Here is a 24,356-nt window from a genome sequence, read left to right on the forward strand (position 1 = left end):
ATCCAGGCTGAATCACATCTGGCCGTGATTTGGGAGTCCCACAGGGCGGCGCATAATTGGTCCAGCATCGTCCGGGTTTGGCTGCGGTAGGCCGTCATTGTAAATAAGAATTTGTTCTTAACTGACTTGCCTAGTTAAATAAAGGTTAAATAAAATAAATAATCACTCCCTGGCACATTAACTGGGGGGCTCGCCGTAATAGCTGGAGCAGAATTGTTATGAACAGTATTAAACACATGGCTTGGCCATGTGGATGGAAAACATGTTTATTGAAAGCAACGCTAATAGATGTGCTGGAACCCTGAAACGTCACCACAGACATTTTATTGTCCTCAAATAGGCAAATGATTTTCACAGCCCATAAACATCAACCATCATCACAACATCAAAGACCATATTATAGAACAACACAGCAAACAGACATGATCAAAAACACATGGACAGCAGTTGCAAGCACAAGTCAGGGGTATATTCTGTGTAGTGATGGTGAAGGGCACCACAAAGCTTTTGCTGAATCATGCCTTGATCTTGCAACGTGAACAGTCTGTCTTGTGCCACTCTGACATGTAACTCATTCTTCCAAAGAATTAGTTATACATGGCAAACACAAAAAGTTGTAATTGATTATATTAATTTAATTATTCAACCGGAACTCAACCTAAAACATGTTTGTTTTGGACCGGGAAACCTGAACCATGCATGCCAAACACAGGTGGTTGGTGGCATCATATTTGGAGAGGATGGGCTTGTGGTAATAGCTGGAGCGGAATAAGTGAAATCGTATCAAATACATCAAAAACATGGTTAGATGCCATTCCATCCGCTCCGTTCCAGCAATTATTATGAGCCATTTTCCCCTCAGCAGCTTCCAAATCTAGTCCGGACACAGTAGCGTCAAGTGTATGTCCATTATTGCTGAATCTGTAAGTGTAAGGAGTCCCGCTAACCATTGATATTGCACAACAATTGATCCAACGTCTTGCAAATTGTATGGTATAACGTCAGCTAGTGTGCTGGTATGGAGATCAGCTCAAGAATGTGAGGGGAGCATTACAACCAGCAGGGGAGTTGTGCCGGGCTCTAATAATTCAACTGCCTCAAAGCACCACAGCATGACTAAGGGCTTGGACAGAGAAAGGCTATAGAGTTGCTGTGCTGAGGGGAGTGTAGTGCAATTCCAATTCCACAGATGTGTTGCCCAGTGACTAAAACTGGTTTAGGCACCTTTTCTTGAGAAAATGGTGGGGATGGATTTTGTATTAATGCTGTTGGAACACAAGTAGGTGTGAGTTTTATCTCCCTCAAGCAGAATACTTAAAGTATATATCTAGTCAATTCAGTGACAGTGAGTAGTTCAAATGTTTAAGTAATCAGGGGTGGAATTGGTGAGAAACACCTGGAAACAGAATTCTTCCAGTGAAAATCGGTTTGCAATGTAGCTTAATTCTCATGGGGATTTTCTCCAAAATGAAGCTTGTTCTCTGTAATATTATTTTAGCAGCTCCAAAGTGTTATGTTATCCCTGGGACTCATTGCTTATTCTCTGCCACACACTCCCCAATTCCTTCATTCTCAGCCGATTACATAGACAAAATAGCTATCTACAGCTCCCTAATGGGGAAACTCATGGCAGAAATTGCACAAGTGCTCAGGCACAAGCCAGTTATAGTCTTTCACAAAAGCAGGGTGTATGTGGCATTGAGGAAGACACACATCACGAGGGGATGATTCAACGACTAGCCTACACAGGTTAGGCACAGTGGCACACATGGAACAAGCAACTGTTGGTCAAAGCACTTTTACCTAGTGCTATACTTAAGTAATTTAACATTTGCAGTCGGACACTCCAATCTGGAGAAATGCACGAGAGTAAACTCAGAGCAAGCTGCAATCCAGGGTCTACACATTATCGGCAAGCAACTTGAAAACCTCAAAGTTCTTTGTTCCTGCTGTCCAGTTTCTGCCTCTGTGGTGAAAAGGGGGCTTGTACTATAGTTAACGAGGGGACCATGAATGAAAGCACACTTGTGAAATCTCCCTAAGGGGGACACATTCCATCTCTGACCTGTTTGCAGCACACATGAAACAATGAAGACCATTATGATGGGCTTTGAGCGCCAAACCGCCTTGGCCAGACATCAAAACTGACCTCCACAATCATGAAGTCCTTTCGGCAAGCAATTTGTTGAACACAATACATCTGCAATTGCCTACAGAGCGATGTTGTGCAATACTGTGCCTTGTTGGCTTGCATTCTGTGAATAGAGGAAGAACAAAGACCATGATAATTGACTGACTGGTTGGCGACCAAATGGTAGGCTCCCCTGTTAAATTGCTGAAATAATTTAAGAGGGAAATATACAGAATGTTCCCAATCTAGAAGAATTCTAAGGAATTTATGTCTAGTTGATGATGTCATTGTGTGGATGAAAATACCCAGGAATCAGCATCTCCACCTCACAGAAGACCCTGAAATGCATATGATTTACTTCCTGAGTGTGCCAACTGATGACACTGGAGGATTAAAGGTTATATGGAAGTATTCCCTCCCCTGTCTTGCCAAAGACAGTGTGAAGGAGGAATAGTCTCAAATAACAACTCCCGAATGCCCACTCCAACAGGAAGGCTATGTGCAAAATAACAGCTGAGGGCTTGTTGCTGTACATCCCACAACAATGAGGATTGTAGCCCTTTTCAAATGACCACATCACCAGCATGCATGCAAAACTCAGCAGACTTTAATCATTAGGAATTTATCATAGCATGACTAGGCAGTTGTCACAGCACATCTAACGGAAAACTCACAAAAAATAAATTGCATATTATTTTTTCTTAAATCTCTATCATAGGTGCCTACATTTCATTATGAACAATGTGTACAAATTCTACATTTTGGATATATGATAGTTAGAAGATTCTTATTAATATTGTACATAGTTTGAGAGAATAAATGTATCAAATTCTACATTCCCTTACTTCCAGGCTACCCACAGGCTATGAACTCTGGAGAGGAACATTATTTATTGAGAAATTGCACCGTTGTCTTTTAGTTGCAAAGTAAACGGCTACTCACACGTCTAAATCTGTTTCGGTGGCTGGCTGCTGTGGCACTATGTATCAAAGTGTATATGAAAAACCCGAACATACGACTAAGGTTATGATGAAGAGTGTCGACCATCCTTGTCTCAGATTTCACGAGAAGGTCCTGAATAGGGGGTGGGGTGCGCACGGAGGGAGGTGGATTTGGGGATGTTCTTTGTGTGTCCCGTATAAAAAAAAAATTAGCCGCGACGGAGGAGAGAAAGTCACATGCTATATCCAATCCCATGGTGTAACTAGTGAGACTTTTGTATATTGTGGTGAGAAAGAGGGAAAAGTGCTCCCATTTTTTTTTTGAGGTTTCGACTACAGGCTGAATTCAAAGAATTGAGAAACGCAGTTGGCTTCAAGGTAAGATTAATTAATACACGTTTATCAAGCAACAAAACGGAGTATTAATGTGTCCAGGCTGTTTTTCGTTTTACGAATGTTGTGCGCTAGCTAGGTTAGTTGTATAAATGTCTCTTGTTTGCTGGCTGCTGGAAGCAATTCGTTTTTCTCCAAATGTACTGCGTTTGACATTGATAAGTAGCTAGCTAGTACATCGGTATATTGTTTGATTAGTGCTACTAGAGGTATCTAGCCAACCAATTGATATTGTCTTGAGTGGACAGTAGTTTGTTCCTTCATTGTGTGAAAGTGATGGAAGCAACTGAACGCAGCACAGTAGACCGCGGATTTCATCACCTAGGGCAGGGGTACTCAACTCTTACCTTCCGAGGTCCGGAGCCTGCTGATTTTCAGTTCTGTCTAAATCAATCACTGATTGTAGGGGAACAATACAAAAAAATGCAATGGAACTGGCATCGAGGTCCAGAGTTGAGTTTGAAGAACCCAGGCGGTTTCCAATCAGAAACGCATCTTTTGAACAAGGTGTTAAAAAAAAAAAAAAGATTCATGTTAATTGTGATAATCTTCTAAGGAAACCAATGGTCATAATACGTTACATTTATTGTTTTTTTTTTACCCTTGTAGGATGGTCAAAATTAGGGAGACTAAATCAATGGTAACCAGAAAAAGGTGGTCGAGAAATCTGGTCGCCTAGTCTGGATACTGTGCGAGAATTAAGGCTACACACAGGCCTACCATTGAACTCGTCATCTTTCATATCAAATGAAACGATATGAGGTAAGATAGATGTCGATTTTGAGACATGACATGTAATATTTTCATATTTTAGCAGGGTTCCCAACCTTTGAAGATAACTGAGGTTTCCTATCGTGATTGTCAATGCTGTCACCCCTAGCGGGGGTCTTAGGCACATGGCAAGGGTGAAATAGAAATGTTTAAAATTCACAGGTCCGGTGTATTTAAGATTATTTTAAAGTTGAATAAACCCAACTCAACAACTTGGTTTGAAGTTACTATGAGATTTTTTGTGTGCATGAAATTTAGAGAATGGCAACTGTGGAAAATGTAATTAGTTAGAAAATGGCAATATTAATCTCTCCTTGTTCATTTAAAACATATTTTTTTTAACTAGGCAAGTCAGTTAAGAACAAATTCATATTTACAATGACAGGGTTTGGCCGGGGTAGCCTAACTCGGACGACGCTGGGCCAATTGCGCGCCGCCTTATGGGACTCCCAATCACGGCCGGTTGTGATACAACCTGGAATCAAACCAGGGTCTGTAGTGACGTCTCTAGCACTGAAATGCAGTGCCTTTGACTGCTGTGCCACTCGGGAGCCACACATTTTTTTTTAAGACACCAACATGGAAATATGGAATTAATTTGGGTGAAATATCCCTTTTAAAATAGGACCGTTGGAAATTCCACCTAGAGGTACACAATATGTAGAAAAGGATGTGGACACCCCTTCAAATTAGTGGATTTGGCTATTTCAGCCACACCCCTGGCTGACAGGTGACTAAAATCGAGCACACAGCCATGCCACCTCCATAGTCAAACATTGGCAGGAGAATGGCCTTCCTGAAGAACTCAGTGACTTTCAACGTGGAACCGTTGAAGTGCTGTTATTGTGAAGTTGAAAGTCTAGGAGCAACAACGGCCACACAAGCTCACAGACCGGGACCACCGAGTGCTGTAGTGCATAAAAATCATCTGTCTTCTGTTGCAACACTCACTACTGAGTTCCGAACTGTCTCTGGAAGCAACGTCGGCACAAAAACTGTTTGTTGGGAGCTTCATGAAATTGGTTTCCATTGCCGAGGAGCCGCACACAAGCCTAAGATCACCAAATGCAATGCCAAGCTTCGGCTGGAGTGGTGTAAAGCTCACCGCCATTGGACTTTGGAGCAGTGGAGACCTGTTTTCTGGAGTGATGAATCATGCTTCACCATATGGCAGTTCGATGGACACTACCTGCCCGAATACATGGTATCAACTGTAAAATTGGATGGGGGAAGAATAATGTACGAGGGTGTTTTTCATGGTTCGGGCTAGGCAAATTAGTTCCAGTGAAGGGAAATCTTAATGCTACGATTCTGTGCTTCCAACTTTGTGGCAACAGTTTGGGGAAGGCACTTTTCTGTTTCAGCATGACAGTGCCCCCATGCAGAAAGCGAGCTCCATACATAAATGTTTTGTCAAGATCAACCCCCCCCCCCCCCCCCTCTATCTGCAGGGTGCTGAAACAAACTGTGGCTGCGCTGTTGTTGCTCCTAAACATTTCCACTTCACAATAATAGCACTAACAGTTGACCAGGGCAGCTCTAGCAGAGCAGAAATTTGACAAACTGACTTGTTGGAAAGGTGGCATCCTATGACGGTGCAACATTGAGTCACTGAGCTCTTCAGTAAGAGTGTTCTACTGCCACTGTTTGTCTATGGAGATCGCATGGCTGTGTGCTCAATATTATACAGCTGTCAGCAACGGGTGTGTCTGAAATAGCCAAATACACTAATTTGAAGGGGTGTGTGGTTGGAGTCATTAAAACTCGTTTTTTAACCATTCCACAAATGTCTTGTTAACAAGCTATAGTTTTGGCAAGTCGGTTAGGACCTCTACTTTGTGCATGACAAAAGTAATTTTTCCAACAATTATTTACAGACAGATTATTTCACTTATAATTCGCTGTATCACAATTCCAGTGGGTCAGAAGTTTACATACACTAAGTTGACTGTGCCTTTAAACAGCTTTGAAAATGATGTCAAGGCTTTAGAAGCTTCTGATAGGCTAATTGACATAATTTGAGTCAATTGGAGGTGTACCTGTGAATGTATTTCAAGGCCTACCATCAAACTCCGTGCCTCTTTGCTTGACATCATGGGAAAATCAAAAGAAATCAGCCAAGACCTCAGAACATTGTAGACCTCCAAGTCTGGTTCATCCTTGGGAGCAAATTCCAAATGCCTGAAGGTACCACGTTCATCTGTACAAAACAATAGTACGCAAGTATAAACACCAAAGGACCACTCAGCTGTCGTACCGCACAGGAAGGAGACGTGTTCTGTCTCCTACAGATGAATGTACTTTGGTGTGAAAAGTGCAAATCAATCCCAGAACAACAGCAAAGTACTTTGTGACGATGCTGGAGAAAACCGGTATAAAGTATCTATATCCACAGTAAAACGAGTCCTATATCGACATAACCTGAAAGGCCGCTCAGCAAGGAAGAAGCCACTGCTCCAAAACCGCCATAAAAAAGCCAGACTACGGTTTGCAACTGCACATGGGGACAAAGATCGTAATTTTGGATTAATGTCCTCTGGTCTGATGAAACAAAAATAGAACTGTTTGGCCATAATGACCATCGTTCTGTTTGGAGGAAAAAGGGGGATGCTTGCAAGCTGAAGAACACCATCCCAACTATGAAGCATGGGGGTGGCAGCATCATGTTGTGGGGGTGCTTTGCTGAAGGAGGGACTGGTGCACTTCACAAAATAGATGGCATCAGGAGGGAGGAAAAGTACGTGGATACATTGAAGCAACATCTCAAGACATCAGTTAGGAAGTTAAAGCTTGGTCGCAAATGGGTCTTCCAAATGGACAATGACCCCAAGCATACTTCCAAAGTTGTGGCAAAAATGGCTTAAGGACAACAGTCAAGGTATTGGAGTGGCCATCACAAAGCGCTGACTTCAATCCTATAGAAAGTTTGTGTGCAGAACTGAAAAAGCGTGTGCGAGCAAGGAGGCCTACAAACCTGACTCAGTTACACCAGCTCTGTCAGGAGGAATGGGCCAAAATTCACCCAACTTATTGTGGGAAGCTTGTGGAAGGCTACCTGAAATGTTTGACCCAAGTTAAACAATTTAAAGGCAATGCTACCAAATACTAATTGAGTGTATGTAAACTTCTGACCCACTGGGAATGTGATGAAAGAAATAAAACCTGAAATAAATATTTCTCTCTACTATTATTCTGACATTTCACATTCTTAAAATAAAGTGGTGATCCTAACTGACCTAAGACAGGGAATTCTTACTAGGATTATATGTCAGGAATTTTGATTTGAAATGTGAAAAACTGAGTTTAAATTTATTTGGCTAAGGTGTATGTAAACTTCTGACTTCAACTGTATGTGTGTGTGTGTGTATAGAGATATCTATCTCTATCTCTATCAATGTATTGTCACCTAATCATCCCCAGCTTACAATCGGCTCATTCATCCCCCACATCTCCCCTGTAACAATTCCCTAGGTTGTTGCTCTAAATGAGAATGTGTTGTCAGTCAACTTACCTGGTAAAATAAATAAATAAAACACTAGAATCAGTTACACATTTGGGTTTACAATCTGTTTGGGGGCAAAATAATATTGATAATACAGTTATCAGGTCACCCTTCCAAAATTCATGCTAAACACGCCATTTCATTGTTACAGCCTAAATAACCTAGTGCTAAATTTTCTATGACCAAACAAGGTGAATTTAATGTAGCTTATGGATCTGGGCTAATGAAAGTGGTGGATTCAATTAGACTTGGGTGGTGTACCTTATATACCAGAGTATTTGGAGATGGCCGCGTGATGGTTTTTCAATACATTTCATATTTGTAGCTACTTTAAGTAAATACCTGCAGATCGCGCTCTAAATTTCACCTGTCACATTATTTTGCATTATGAAGTTTACCGTAGTTCCCCAGAACAGTTCAGCAGGTCGCATGTTTGTTTGTAAATAGCACAAAGGGAGAAAGCGGGAGCAGGTGAGTCTAGCGGTGTATTGACAGGGGTCACGTTTTATTTTTTTGGTTAAATGGTGATCGGAGACGTGCAACTCTAGTTTCCGTTCACAGAAAATACATTAGTGCAACACATTCGGCAGAAAATGGCTTTTTATCAGATGACAACAGAAGTGCAACGCTATTTGGCTGGCAGCCACACAAGTGAGCATACAATTTAAAAAGCTATGTATTTTTTTGTCGTTGCAAAAAAACGATGCATGGCCATCATACTTCATAGAAAGAATGTAGCAAGCTACATTTCCTAATGTTTTTCTTAAAGTTAATCTTGCATTTTATCAGAGAAATGTATGTTGGCTACCCTGAGAAAAGTACATCAGTCAGAGCATCGTCGTGAATTCTCATCTGAGTGGAGAAGTGCAACTGAAGCACAAAATGAGTCTGAAATTACAATAGAAGTATTTTAGATCGCCGTTTACAAAACACAGCAAGATATGTTGTCCTACGTGAAAAATTGAAGAATTCTGCGTTAAAGCTACCCCTAAATTTAACTTGCTAGTTATCTAAGTAAGTGGCTGAATTAAGGTGATGGGGCATCATATTGTGTTTGCTTTCTGCCATGTTTTGGATGAGTTATCTTTACAGCTGCCACTGCTATCTTTTTGATTTCCTAGCGTTTTTTTTTCTCTTCTCAGTTCTCGCCCTGTCTGCTCCTCCCCCATATTCTCCTCTCAGTTCTCGCCCTGTCTGCTCCTCCCCCATATTCTCCTCTCAGTTCTCGCCCTGTCTGCTCCTCCCCCATATTCTCCGCTCAGTTCTCGCCCTGTCTGCTCCTCCCCCATATTCTCCTCTCAGTTCTCGCCCTGTCTGCTCCTCCCCCATATTCTCCTCTCAGTTCTCGCCCTGTCTGCTCCTCCCCCATATTCTCCGCTCAGTTCTCGCCCTGTCTGCTCCTCCCCCATATTCTCCTCTCAGTTCTCGCCCTGTCTGCTCCTCCCCCATATTCTCCTCTCAGTTCTCGCCCTGTCTGCTCCTCCCCCATATTCTCCGCTCAGTTCTCGCCCTGTCTGCTCCTCCCCCATATTCTCCTCTCAGTTCTTGGCTGGTCTGCTCCTCCCCCATATTCTCCTCTCAGTTCTCGCCCTGTCTGCTCCTCCCCCATCTTCTCCGTGCAGAGCAGGCAGGCCAGTTGCCGTAGCAACTCTAGACTCCACACAGACACAGCTTTGTACATATGCTGCTCCAGAGCAGGTACTGTTCTTCCTTCAGACAAGCATGCGTCTCAACTTTGTTCATTTGCACAATGTCTCTCGTTCACATTTGCTTGTAACTCACCAAAAATTACATTCGGTAGCTGGATTGTCTGTCTTTGCAATTCGTTAAATCATTTTAGTTCTTTAACATATTTAGATAGCAGGCTCAATGGAAATCTGTTACTCGTGCTAAATTTGGTAGCATTCTGGTAGACACCCAATATCCCTTTTTTTTGGGACGCCCCCTTGTGTACAAAGCCAATAATACCATAAATCCCGGCATGAGACAAGGACGATATGAACATCTGGATACCGCCCAACCCTATATTAAATCAGTAGTAGTATGTGACAGCCTATTATCACATGCTGTCATAAGGAAGCAGTCTGGGACAGGTGTGAACGCAAATTTATTTCTAGACGTTTATGTTTACAAAACAGCTTTCAAGTTGCCATGCTGATATTTTGACAATTGAGTTCATAGACTTTGATCAGCGCTTAGAATGAACGTGCTTGTCCAGTCTGCCGTGGCTGCAGTCCACACTAATCATAAGGGGCGTTTCTTTACGAACGCATCCAATCGCCTTGGTCCCGGTCACTTATTAAACCAATCACAAGCTTCAATCTGCTGCGGTTCACAGTGCTGTGCCAGAAAGATTATGGATGTCCCGGGTGAAGTTACATTGTAACTCACTCAATATACTTAAGCAATAAGGGGGTGTGGTATATGGCCTATATACCACGGCTAAGGTTTGTACTTAAGCACGACGCAATGCGGAGTGCCTAGATACAGCCCTTAGCCGTGGTATTTAGGTCATATATCATTAACCCCTGAGGTACCTTATTGCTTTTAAAAACCAGTTGCCAACACAGTAAGGCAAGAAACAACACATCTAAATTGAAAATGTTGCTTTTGTAAATAAATTCATGAATACATTCTGCCAGAAAAAGTTGTCCGGGAAAAAAGTCTCATTGCTAGACTGGTTGCTATGCAACAACCACAGGCTAGATACCAAGCTTACATTAAATGTATGCAAAACATTTTCCTGTGGTTTAAATGTAACCACAGGAAATCATGTTAAATGTTTGTTCATGTTTCCAATTTTCAAACACGTTCTCAAATGCCATTGAAATGGCAGCAGCGGTATGAGAAACAGCACATTCTCGAACATGCAATACGGCTTTCCTCAGTACAAAATCCTCGTCGACCCACTGTGCTGTCACACTCATAATGCTCATAGGGCTGACATCACTGGTCCAAATGTCAGTCGTGAAGCTAATAGCGGTGACGCCCATAGCAAGTAGCTCATGGATTTGTTTTAACAATTCTGTGTAACTCCGGTAGGGCAACATCTGAAAAATAGCGCCTACTTGGTAGTGCGTACCAGTACTCGACCAGTCGGTGAAAGCCAACATCATCCACGACAGAGAACGGTTGATTGTCAAGGCCAATGAATTCCATTATCTTGGCGTTAATGAATTTCGCCGTTTGAGTTGTCTCGCTGAAATTTTCTTACTCTTTCAAAAGACTGCTCGACTTGTTGACTGCTCAATCCACACAGCAGACATTGTGAGCTAGGTTAGGAATGCTGTGTTGCACGTGTAGCGCTTTATTTTTTGTGGCGTCATTACGTCATGTACCTACGTTATATAGGTCTGCACGTCAGCTTTGACATCGGTTTTGCACATTGGTGTTAAACTAGACATCGGGCCGATGCCGACGTTGGAATTTTTAGCTAATATCGTCCGATTCCAATATGCTTACCCATATCGTGCATCCCTATTATATACCATATGTATCCATTCACTGGTGAGCAGCTTTGTCACACCCCTCTTTACTCAACTTTTTAATTACGCCGAAAGACACATTGTTTGCTCATTGGGAATTCGGTGTCCTTCTGTATACTCCATGTCAAACTGAGAGGGGGGGGTCGTTTATGTCGGTTCAAACCAGCGCTGCTGCTAATCCTATATTCTTCGCCATTCAAATTTCTCACTGAACCATAAAGGTTCCGTAGAATGACATTCAGCTCGATTTTTGTTGTATTCTCAAACTCACAATGTATCCTTTTTCTGCACACCAGTCAGTGACGCAGGTAAGTGCCCACTTTGTTTGTTTCACAATGTTCTTTTCGGTTTCTCTCAAAATTCATCTAAACACTTCTTTTCTACATTGGCATGTCAAATTATTGTTGACGTAGCCATTTTATCGAGGTGAAAAGGCACAATGATATCAAGGTGAAAAGGCTAAAGGTCATGGTATATGGTCTCACATACACACGGCTAAATGCTGTTTTAGCCAATCATCATCCAAACTACCCGGTTTCTAAACTGGATTCATTAGAAAATAAAAGCAATACTTTTTTCAATGCGCGAGAAATACGAGGTGTGGCGTGTGAAGAGGATCAAAAGCGTGTCTCATGCCCTATGCGTGAGTTGGCAGCACTGTTTTTGTATATGCTGTTAATGCGAAGTTCCTTTTTTCTTTTTCTAAGTGTGACATGTCAACAGAGCATTGAGCGTACCGCAAGCTTTTTATTTTCAAAGCCTTTTACGTTTAATTCGGCTCATCTCATGCTGCAGAAATTGACTTTGTGCCACTGGAGGTAGTGGTGCACCGCAGTTTCGCGGGGCCCCGCAAGGTCTGAGGTCTGCAGTTTTTAAAGCTAATTTCCTGCAATTCTACACTCGTTGCCATAGGGCAGAAAGACAAATGTGCAGTTTTTTTATAGCTAATGTCATGCTATTTTACACATTTTGCAATGAGGCTGAGAGAATTTTAAAAGTTAATATCCTTCTATTCTACACATTTTTGCCATGCCCTGTTCATATCCTATCTGGGGGGGGGGGGGGGGGGGAATCTACCTCCAGGGGAATCTTCTAAAGCCGCCTGCATACTAGGTTCGGTTTGCTCTAGCTGGAATTAACAGGTAACGTCAATAAGGGATCAGAGCTTTCACCTGGTCAGCCTATGTCATGGAGAGCAGGTGTTCCTAATGTTTTGTATACTGAATTAATTTAAGATAAATAAATAAATCTATAATACATTTTCACGTTTTTGCCAAGGTGTTAGTCGCATCATTTTACATCTAACTAAGATGTTTGGTGCAGTATTTCTCAAGAGAAAAGAATTGCATGAGAACTAGTCGTCTCGTTGAATGAAAACACTGTCCATAGTTCCCACTCCTACTAGGAGTAGTACTGTTGACCAATCACCGACGAAGGGGTGTAGACTTCGGCTACCAAACTTCGACTTGCCTAAATTAGGGATAGGTGTCCCTTCAACGGGACAATTGTAAATCATGTTGCGCCATGTGTCGAACGCAGATTTTAGAGAAACAAATGTCGGTACATATGTGTCTTATATCGGCTCAAAGCTTTCGTGTTAATATAACTGCACTGTCCAATTTACAGTAGCCTTTACTGCGAAAAATGCCATGCTATTGTTTGAGGAGAGCTCAAAACAACACACTTTTTTCACCGCGACAGGTTTGATAAATTCCCCTCTGAAGGTGAAATGTGTACTTACATTCTGAAATCTTGCTCTGATTTATCATCCCAAGGGTCCCGGAGATAACATGAAGTGTCGCTTTGTTAGATAAAATCCTTTTCATTATCCTAAAACGGTCCATATAGCATGCAAGATCAATTTTGTATTTCCACCCGTTCAATTTGCAAAGAAAGGAATCTGTGAAAATCTAACACTAAACGTTGTTTCAACCAGTCAAATTACGTTTGTATTTATTCCTCAGAGATCCTAGAACGTAACCAGACTTCACTATATCATTAGGGGTGTAGTATATCCTATAGGACACTTTGGTCAGAGAGCGACGCCTTTATGGCGCGCCGATGACACGGGTGGTCTTCACTTGATTTGACTGTTACTTTGTCAAATAAGCACCAATCGGGATCAAACAAACAAAGCTAACTAGTTAGCCAATGAGCTGGGCTTTACGGGAGTATGTGGAAACCCCGTATCTGTCGCACAATTTTGCTACGAACCTTTTGCGACAGCAAGCCTTTTCATTTTGGACAAAAATGGCAAGAATATGGAGAGCTATGAAAACTTACAATATGGCTACTAATACTGGAAAAACTTACAATATGGCTACTAATACTGGAAAAGCTAAATCAAAGTCCAAGTATACAGATTTGACGATATTCTTGCAGAAAAATGTAATCTAAATATACATTTTGGCAAATCGTGAAGGACACCTGGGTGACTTCACACTATTTGTCATGTAGCTTGCTCATACTTCAAGTTATCAGTCTGAAACTTTGCACATGCACTGCTGCCCTCTTGTGGACACCATCGGAATTACAACCACAGTGATGGCTAGATTTGGGACCTTTCTGATGCATTTCAAAGATGGTGGTAGAAAAAAAATACAAAAGAAACGGATGTTTTTTCCCCCTCGTATTTTGTTCTACCAGATCTATTGTGCTATATTCTCCTACATTCAATTCACATTTCCACAAACTTCAAAATGTTTCTTTTCAAATGGTACCAAGAATATGCACATCCTTGCTTCACGGCCTGAGCTACAGGCAGTTAGATTTGTGTATGTCATTTTAGGTGAAAATTGAAAAAAGGGCTATCACTAAGAAGTAAGCGCATCACAGGATGCAGTGGCCAATTCATTGAAAGCTTTGGTTTGCATATAAAGAGCGGGTACTACCTGTGTGCTAAAAATAATTATGCAAGAGGGAATTTCGAGGAGTTTTTTTTACGAGGTGCTGAATCCCCTATTTTTAACCACCTAGAACGGCGGCTATAAATCAAAGACTGTAAACAAATATAAACAGCCTACCTATCAGTCTTGTAATTTCTTTGGCCCGGTCAGAATCAGCTTGAAGGGAGAATCTGTTTTTTTTTTCGTTTCAGTCTTGTGCCGGTGTACTGGGGTGACGTCGGCGTAAATGTGTTAACATATTTGAGGTGTTGGCAGCTGCATAGCCTATTCTCGTTGAGTGTGGATAAATACTGTTAAAGTTGTAACCACAACTCTCTGTCCATCGCTGTTGTATTCTACTGGGAAGGCAAAATGTTCAAAAATTTGAGATTTAAACAATGGGTTTTCCTCCAATTCTATTGACCCCACCACTCGCCATGGTAAAGAACTAGTTCCCTGCTGCGCCTCACAAAATTACATTTTGAAATGAACTAATAAGATATGTCATTTGTATTACAATGTGCACATAGGTTGTTTAAATGGAGTTGACAGATTTACTTTAGAGGCAGGCCTACAACGTAGCGTTGGCGCATAGCCTATGCCTAGTGTTTTTATATAGTACATCCCCCCCCCCATATATTCATTCGGATTCACAGTGCGGACCGGAATGGTTCAGTCTGATTACATGTACCGGTACACCCCTACTTTTTACTCTTTTGCTGCGTTTCTGTTTTGCATGGATTTTTGACCCAGAAGTGGGTTATTTATTTATTAATTGCTGGGTAATTATTTTCATTTCAGATGTTGCGTTAGCGCAGAATTCTGTGTTTTTTCACGCTGAAAGAAACATTAAAACGCAAGAAAAAATGTTGTTCTGAAAACGCAGGTGTACTGACATGGCATTCAATTTTAAGTTCCAAATTTAAATAGACTCGCTGTGATTATCAGAAACATCTCATCCATCCTCCAAACTGTCCAAATCATAAGCTTTCTCTCTGCCTGTCTGCAGAGCTTTCTCTCTGCCTGTGTGTGGCAGGAGTAGCTGTCAGTGGCATTTTTGTTGCTGGGTTACGTTTTAATCCACAGGAATTTTAAAAAGGGAAAAGCTTGACTGAATGGAATGGCTAGCCAAAATAAACAATGACCAGTCAATTAACACAATGAGCACTGCTAGGGTTCTTTAACCCATCTGCAAATGAGACTGTGACAGAGAGACAGCCAGGGTAGAGGAGAATGCTGCAGCTAATGCTAACGCTGCAGCTAATGCTAATAGCCCACAAACTGCAAGTGCAATACACTGAAGATTGGAAGGGAAAATTGAGATGTATTCACGTGAAGGAAAAAGTAGTAGATGGTGTGTCAGGTAAACATGTATTGGTCTTTATGAGCAGTGTGGTGAAAGTCAAATCAAATTTTATTGGTTGCGTACACATATTTAGCATATGTTATTACGGTTGTTGCAAAATGCTTGTGTTCCTAACTCCAACAGTGGAGTAATATCTAACAATACACATGCATCTAAAAAGTAAAATGTAGAAATATTAGGTTTGAGCTGTGTGTGTGTGTGTGTGTATTTATATACAAACACTGCAGTCAGAAAGTATTCAGACCCCTTGCCTTTTTCCACATTTGCTAACATCAATCCCCCCCATCAATCTGCACGTAATGCCCCATAATGACAAAGCAAAAAACTTGGTTTGAAAAATTCTTGCAAATGTATTGCTCAGTTTGGCTGGGTTGCCAACTCAAGGAAGAGTCTTGGTGGTTCAAAACTTTTTCCTTTTAAGAATGATGGAGGCTACTGTGTTCTTGGGGACATTCAATGCTGCAGAAATGTTTTGGCACCCTTCCCCGAATCTGTGCCTCGACACAATCCTGTCCCTGAGCTCTACAGACAATTCCTTTTGACCTCATGGCTTGGTGTTTGCTCTGACATGCACTGTCAACTGTGGGACCTTATATAAACAGGTGTGTGCCTTTCCAAATCATCCCAAATTTAATTTACCACAGATGGACTCCAGTCAAGTTGTACAGTTGTGGCCAAAAGTTTTGAATGACACATTCATTTTCACAAAGTTTGCTGCTTCAGTGTCTTTAGATATTTGTCAGATGTTACTATGGAATACTGAAGTATAATTACAAGCATTTCATAAGTGTCAAAGGCTTTTATTGACAATTACATGAAGTTGATGCAAAGAGTCAATATTTGCAGTGTTGACCCTTCTTTTTCAAGACCTCTGCAATCCGCCCTGACATGCTGTCAATTAACTTCGGGGCCACATCCTGACTGATGGCAGCCCATTCTTGCATAATCAATGCTTATAGTTTGTCAGAATTTGTGGGTTTTTATTTGCCCACCCTCCTCTTGAGGATTGACCATGGTGACACAGGACTGATGGTAGCGCTCACCATGTCTTCTCCGGACAAGCTTTCTTCCGGATGCCCCAAACAATCGTAAAGGGGATTCATCAGAGAAAACGACTTTACCCCAGTCCTCAGCAGTCCAACCCTGTACCTTTTGCAGAATATCAGTCTGTTCCTGATGTTTTTCCTGGAGAGAAATGGCTTCTTTGCTGCCCTTCTTGGCACCAGGCCATCCTCAAAGTCTTCGCCTCACTGTGCGTGCAGATGCACTCACACCTGCCTGCTGCCATTCCTGAGCAAGCTCTGTACTGGTGGTGCCCCGATCCCGCAGCTGAATGAACTTTAGGAGACGGTCCTGGCGCTTGCTAGACTTTCTTGGGCGCCCTGAAGCCTTCTTCACAACAATTTAACCGCTCTCCTTGAAGTTCTTGATCTGATAAATGGTTGCACCTAAATCAATCTTACTGGCAGCAATAACCTTTTCCTGTGAAGCCCTTTTTGTGCAAAGCAATGATGACGGCACATGTGTTTCCTTGCAGGTAACCATGGTTGACAGAGGAAGAACAATGATTCCAAGCACCACCCTCCTTTGAGTTCGAATAACAGACTGGAAGCTTCAATCAGCATGACAGAGTGATCTCCAGCCTTGTCCTCATCAACGCTCACACCTGTGTTAACCAGAGAACCACTGACATGTCAGCTGGTCCTTTTGTGGCAGGGCTGAAATGCAGTGGAAATGTTTTTTGGGGATTCATGTCATTTGCTTGGCAAAAAGGGACTTTGCAATTAATTGCAATTCATCTGATCACTCTTCATAACATTCTGGAGTATATGCAAATTGCCATCTTACAAACTGAGGAAGCAGACTTTGTGAAATTAATATTTGTGTCATTCTCAGAACTTTTGGCCTCGACTGTAGAAACATCAAGGATGATCAATGGAAACAGGATGCACCTGAGCTCAATTTTGCGTCTCCATTTTAGAATAAGGCTGCCAATCTTGGTGTTCGTAACAAAATGTGGAAAAAGTCAAGGGGTCTGAATACTTTCCGCATGCTCTGTACATGTCGCAATGATTTTGCTTTTGTCACAATTAACCTGGGTCAATGGAAACCTGCCTATTGTCATACCTTGTTCATAGACTGCTTACAGGGTAAGGAAACCAATTTTGTTGTTTGGGTGAAGTATACCTTTTTAACATTTTTCAAACACATACACTGAATAAAAATCTAAATGCAACAATTTCAAAGATTTTACTGAGTTACAGTTCATATAAGGAAATCAGTCAAAATTCATTAGGCCCTAATCTATTGATTTCACATGACTGGGCAGGGGTGCCTTGAAGGGTATAGGCCCACCCACTGGGGAGCCAAGCCCAGCCAATCAGAATTAGTTTTTCCCAACAAAAGGGCTTTGTGGATGGATTATCTTGGCAAAGGAGAAATGCTCACCTACAGGGATGTAAACAAATTTGGGCCCAAAATTTGAGCAATATAAGCTTTTTGTGTGTATGAAACATTTCATTTCAGCACATGGGACCAAAACCTTACATGTTGTGTTTTATTTTTGTTCAGTGTAGATTCAATGGTTGTAAAGACGTTTCTAGGAAACGTACAGTATTATACAGAGCCATGAGTGCATGGAACTCCCATCTTATATAGCGCAAGTGAACAGCAAACCTGGTTTTAAAAAACAAATAAAGCAACGCCTCACGGCACACCTCTCCCCCATGTGACCTACTTGTGTGTATGTACTGACATGTATGTGTAACTGATAGATGCACACACAGTACATGTTAATGTACACTGCTCAAAAAAATAAAGGGAACACTTAAACAACACAATGTAACTCCAAGTCAATCACACTTCTGTGAAATCAAACTGTCCACTTAGGAAGCAACACTGATTGACAGTAAATTTCACATGCTGTTGTGCAAATGGAATAGACAACAGGTGGAAATTATAGGCAATTAGCAAGACACCCCCAATAAAGGAGTGGTTCGGCAGGTGATGACCACAGACCACTTCTCAGTTCTTATGCTTCCTGGCTGATGTTTTGGTCACTTTTGAATGTTGGTGGTGCTTTCACTCTAGTGGTAGCATGAGACGGAGTCTACAACCCACAAAAGTGGCTCAGGTAGTGCAGCTCATCCAGGATGGCACATCAATGCGAGCTGTGGCAAGAAGGTTTGCTGTGTCTGTCAGCGTAGTGTCCAGAGCATGGAGGCGCTACCAGGAGACAGGCCAGTACATCAGGAGACGTGGAGGAGGCCGTAGGAGGGCAACAACCCAGCAGCAGGACCGCTACCTCTGCCTATGTGCAAGGAGGAGCAGGAGGAGCACTGCCAGAGCCCTGCAAAATGACCTCCAGCAGGCCACAAATGTGCATGTGTCTGCTCAAACGGTCAGAAACAGACTCCATGAGGGTGGTATGAGGGCCTGACGTCCACAGGTGGGGATTGTGCTTACAGCCCAACACCGTGCAGGACGTTTGGCATTTGCCAGAGAACACCAAGATTGGCAAATTCGCCACTGGCGCCCTGTGCTCTTCACAGATGAAGCAGGTTCACACTGAGCACATGTGACAGACGTGACAGAGTCTGGAGACGCCTTGGAGAACTTTCTGCTGCCTGCAACATCCTCCAGCATGACCGGTTTGGTGGTGGGTCAGTCATGGTGTGGGGTGGCATTTCTTTGGGGTGCCGCACAGCCCCCCATGTGCTCGCCAGAGGTAGCCTGACTGCCATTAGGTACCGAGATGAGATCCTCAGACCCCTTGTGAGACCATATGCTGGTGCGGTTGGCCCTGGGTTCCTCCTAATGCAAGACAATGCTAGACCTCATGTGGCTGGAGTGTGTCAGCAGTTCCTGCAAGAGGAAGGCATTGATGCTATGGACTGGCCCACCCGTTCCCCAGACCTGAATCCAATTGAGCACATCTGGGACATCATGTCTCACTCCATCCACCAACGCCACGTTGCACCACAGACTGTCCAGGAGTTGGCGGATGCTTTAGTCCAGGTCTGGGAGGAGATCCCCCAGGAGACCATCCGCCACCTCATCAAGAGCATGCCCAGGCGTTGTAGGGAGGTCATACAGGCACGTGGAGGTCACACACACTACTGAGCCTCATTTTGACTTGTTTTAAGGACATTACATCAAAGTTGGATCAGCCTGTAGTGTGGTTTTCCACTTTAATTTTGAGTGTGACTCCAAATCCAGACCTCCATGGGTTGATAAATTGGATTTCCATTGATTATTTTTGTGTGATTTTGTTGTCAGCACATTCAACTACGTAAAGAAAAAAGTATTTAATAAGATTATTTCTTTCATTCAAATCTAGGATGTGTTGTTTAAGTGTTCCCTTTATTTTTTTGAGCAGTATATGTAAAGTCTTTTGTCAAAACAAAAAGTTTTTTGTGTCTGACCCCAGTAAGACCAGCTTTCGCCATTAGCTTTCAGAATTGGGCTGCGCTGCCTTTGATAACAAGGGAGTGAGCGCCAAGTCCAGGTCCAAAAGGTTATTTTAAAAGCTTCTACCCCAAAGCCATAAGACTGCTGAACAATGAACTTTGTTTTTACACTGCTGTTACTCTCTTTTTAATTTGCGTTTTTAGCCCTAGATGAGTTGGAAGCTGGTACATGATTTAGTCTTACAGCTGTTTTAATGAGATAAGACATTCCAGTTGGGCCTAGTGATATAGGCCTATTGCATGAGATCCTTGCCCGAACATGTGCCTTCTCAAGAGGGAACTTCTGTTATCCACACTGAGTGGCCTTTGAGACACATTGCTGTTAATGCCATCTGGTGGACATTACTGATACCTTGCTAATGGATCACCACATTTTTGGCCTCTTACATAGAAAGAGGCCTACACTGTCAAACAGAAAAAGGCCTTCATCACCGGAGACTCATTTTATTGGTACACGCAGGTGTATAACACATCTACACACTTCAGTTTGTTGGTGTAGTTAATGTACTGCTCCTCTGCAGGCAAAAGGTCTTATCTTCATATTATTTAGGCAGTTTCATATTGTAATATTTGTGGGCACTTAATCTGATTTCATCTTTCGGCTCTCACACTGTTGCAAACTCTCGTATTGAGGAGGAATCCCTCATCATTCTTCAGCAATGAGCTGTACGCTTCTGGCAGTTGAGGCTGATGTCATAGAGCCTGGTTAGACATTTCTTGAGAAATCTAATATTTCAATATTGATTCTAGATACTGCCTCACTTTCAGGCGCTCCTATACAATAGTCTATTTTGCTAATTTTTCCTCCCTCTTCCCCCATATAGATCTGAAAGTCTCTCTCCCCCCATTCCGGAGGCACCATGAGCTGGAGTTTCCTTACGCGTCTCCTGGACGAGATCTCCAACCACTCTACCTTTGTGGGCAAGATCTGGCTCACACTGCTTATCGTCTTCCGCATTGTGTTGACTGCTGTGGGAGGCGAGTCCATCTACTACGATGAACAGAGCAAGTTTGTGTGCAATACCCACCAACCTGGTTGCGAGAATGTGTGCTACGACGCCTTTGCACCACTCTCGCACATCCGCTTCTGGGTGTTCCAGGTGATCATGATCACCACCCCCACTATTCTGTACCTGGGCTTCGCCATGCACAAAATCGCCCGCATGGACGACGATGAGTACAGGCCCTGCGGGAAGAGGATGCCCATGGTGAACCTAGGGACCAACCGGAACTACGAGGAGGCGGAGGACAATGGCGAGGAGGACCCCATGATCTCCGAGGAGATCGAGTTGGAGAAGAAGGAGAAGCCTAGCAAGAAGCATGACGGGCGCCGGCGCATCAAGCGCGACGGCCTCATGAAGGTGTACGTGTTCCAGCTGCTGTCGCGTGCTGCTTTCGAGGTGTCCTTTCTGTTCGGCCAGTACATTCTCTACGGCCTGGAGGTGTCTCCCTCGTACGTGTGCATGCGCTCGCCCTGCCCACACACAGTGGACTGCTTCGTGTCGCGTCCCACTGAGAAAACCATCTTCCTGCTCATTATGTATGCGGTGAGTGCCCTCTGTCTGCTTTTCACTTTGCTGGAGATCCTCCACCTGGGTTATAGCGGCATACGGGACTGTTTCTGCCGCCCTCGTCCTCGCCCCCAAACCCCCCACCAACTGGCTAGCCAGCATCCCTCACTATGTGGCCGCCAGGTGCCTACAGCTCCTCCAGGCTACAACACAGTGCTGAAGAAGGACCCAAAAGGTATGCGACTGGATTACAACCTGGGCGACTCGGGCCGTGAGTCGTTTGGGGATGAGGCGTCGCAGCGGGAGCTGGAGAGGCTAAGAAGGCATCTAAAGCTGGCCCAGCAGCACCTGGACCTGGCCTACCAGAATGAGGACAACAGCAGCACTTCGAGGAGCAACAGCCCCGAGTCCAACGGGACGGCCGTGGAGCAGAACCGCCTCAACTTTGCCCAGGAGAAGCAAAGCAGCACCTGTGAGAAAGGTGAGTAGGCTGTGCCATGCGTCACAAGAAGTACGTCTTCAGTAGTAAGTTGCATGGTATATCTATGTTTTAATTTTATAGTGGATGGAATCAATGAATGGATGTTGTGTATAGAGTAAAATTGTCTACTTCAAACTGACGTTAAACATTTTTCCCCTTGCCTTCAGGTTTACGAGCATAACTTCGTCATTGGCCCACCTGGCCCTCTCAGGATAGATTCTTGCATCTGGGACAGTAGGGGTACCAGGGAGCATTGTGTGGGGACAGGTGTGTATGTGACTTGAGGAGGATGAATCCATCTGTCTTTCAGTGTTGAGGCCAGTGAATGTTCAAGGGAAACATGCCAAACTTAACGAGCAGCGCCTTCCTACCCAGCTATACTTGAGCACATCTGAAGATCCAAAGTGTCCACAAACTGTTTTCAGAACATTCCTATTCGTCTCAGGGTAGCTGTGCTGTTTTTGTGGGGGGAATACTAGTGTTTCCTCTTGTTTGTAGTTTTTTTCCCCTCTTTGCTGGAGTTTAGAGGTCAATCTTAAGTTTGCCTTCAACCTAAAACTGGAGTTTACATTTCAGCCATTCTAAGGTATGGGCAACCCAAGTGTGTCGCAAAACCATGTCAAAGTGTAATTTTTGTGTGTGTGTGTTTTGTGAGGAATAGGGAACCACGGTGAGTCAGTGTTTGGGGATGTTAACTGGTATGGTAATAGTTGGTGTTAGAAGTGATATTATGGAGTGAATAACTGTCTTCCATGTGCAACAGCTTACAATGAGCAAATGGTTAAAACTATTTTGGGTCAACCACCAGAAACAACAGTTACATTTGAGTTGTAGCACAGCAATATGTAGTTTGCAGAAAGAGAACTAACCTACTTTCATCATGAACCCCCCCCCCCCCCCCCCCCTCCCATAAATCTTACTGTTGCCAAGTCTGGGAACTGGAAGCCTATTTTGGCACCTTTGTCCAAAGGATTAAAAAAAACCTGGGTAATGCTTGAATTCATGTAAATTGTTATCTTGTCTGGTAATGTTAAACATGCTTTTGATACTGATTTCTTCCATTTTGTTACTTTAATATGGAAAGTGTTTGGATGGCATTGCAAGATTAAACCTTTAAGGTCAGGATGGCCAAATTGTAACAACTATGAAGTTTACTGTTGTCTTTTTGGATTTCTACATTAACTGAGGGACTCAACAGATTGGGAGTTATTTTACATATTGAGGACCATCCACGATTTGTGGGTAACGCATCTATGCCATACACCAGTTGAACTCTGGGTCTTGTTCAGTAGGGCACAACATGGCAATGATTTGAAAGGGAAAAAGTAATCAACCCTTCTTATAGGATAAGTTCCTGTAGTACCTCTCCCATCCTGTTTTGTGCCTACTGAACATGAAACGGAGACCCAAGATAATTTTGAAAAAAGAAATAGAAATAAAAAATAAAAACCAATCATTTACTCTGTCGAATAGCATTTTCAGAAAGTAATTCAAGTCTCCCACAATTCAGGGTTATTTTTCTATATTGTTTTGTTCAGTGTTTTCTCCTGAAATTGGGACATGTAGATTTGTGGCTCTGTGTTACTTCTCTATGCAATTCAAAATCTATGCTCGGTTCAGTGTTCATTATTGAGGCATTGATGCAAGTAACATTCAACAGACTTCAAACCGTTAATAATGACCCCCATGCTGCAGTCTCGGTGACAGTTGTAAATGTTATCATTGTTATCTTTTTATGGTTGAAACGACCCAATGCCTTGAATGTGATCTTATGATGCCATCGGTGCACACATTATATCAGCAGTGCCGTTAAGTGTCAACTGTCATCTCAAACAATTTGTTTAAATAGTTTTTGTATGAATAGTATTTTTGTGCTCAATTTCTTAAATAAACTTTTTCTAATAAATTCATGTCTCCTGTGATGGAAAGTTTGTATTGTTTGTGCTTTTCCTTTAACACATTTCTGTGTTCTATTCATGTGCTAGAACGACTCAGTATCTGGAATTTGGCAGCATGGCCAGAACCTGGTATCTGTTTCAAGGTTTCAGCTTAGAAAGAAGAAGCCTCGTGAGGTATTGGTCTGTCACATGCATGACCCAGTATTGGTCGGTCACACGAATTAAGCAAATGTTTTGGGGATGTTTGCAAATGACACCCTATGAGGGTTTGATCCAGATTGTCTGAGCTTCCAGTATATTGTATATCTGTCAAGTACTGTCCAAATAATGCAGATGAAGGGGAGGAAACAAAAAGAGTACAGATTTCTTCTGCAATTGAGCCAAAGCCCCAGAAATAAAGCACTTATTCAGCATGTCCACTGTGTACAAGTTATAAACACAACTGCAATATATCTCTGACATGCGTTATCTTGCATGATTACATACACGATACAAGAGTTCAATACAGTAAACAGCATTGCTA

At 42.7% G+C, this 24,356-nt stretch overlaps 1 protein-coding gene across 2 annotated transcripts; it reads left to right on the forward strand.

The window, feature by feature from the left end:
* Positions 1-3,264: 3,264 nt before the first annotated feature.
* On the forward strand, positions 3,265-23,841 carry LOC106586118 (gap junction gamma-1 protein). Of its 2 annotated transcripts, XM_014172993.3 has the most exons (4): positions 3,265-3,450; positions 4,075-4,227; positions 20,768-21,935; positions 22,103-23,841. In XM_014172993.3, exons 3-4 carry the CDS (start codon positions 20,804-20,806, stop codon positions 22,114-22,116), a joined length of 1,146 nt encoding a protein of 381 aa, XP_014028468.3. In that variant the 5' UTR covers positions 3,265-3,450; positions 4,075-4,227; positions 20,768-20,803; the 3' UTR covers positions 22,117-23,841. The 2 variants fall into 2 exon arrangements, with proteins under 2 accessions (XP_014028468.3, XP_014028467.3); XM_014172992.3 differs by lacking the exon at positions 4,075-4,227.
* The last annotated feature ends 515 nt before the right edge of the window (positions 23,842-24,356 follow it).

Source organism: Salmo salar, chromosome 25 (assembly GCF_965601325.2).
Source record: "Salmo salar chromosome 25, fSalSal1, whole genome shotgun sequence".
NCBI classification, from domain to species: Eukaryota; Metazoa; Chordata; class Actinopteri; order Salmoniformes; family Salmonidae; genus Salmo; species Salmo salar.

Coding starts and splice junctions, on each gene's coding strand:
- LOC106586118 (XM_014172993.3), top strand. CDS start 20,804: ATGAGCTGGAGTTTCCTTACGCGTCTCCTGGACGAGATCTCCAACCAC.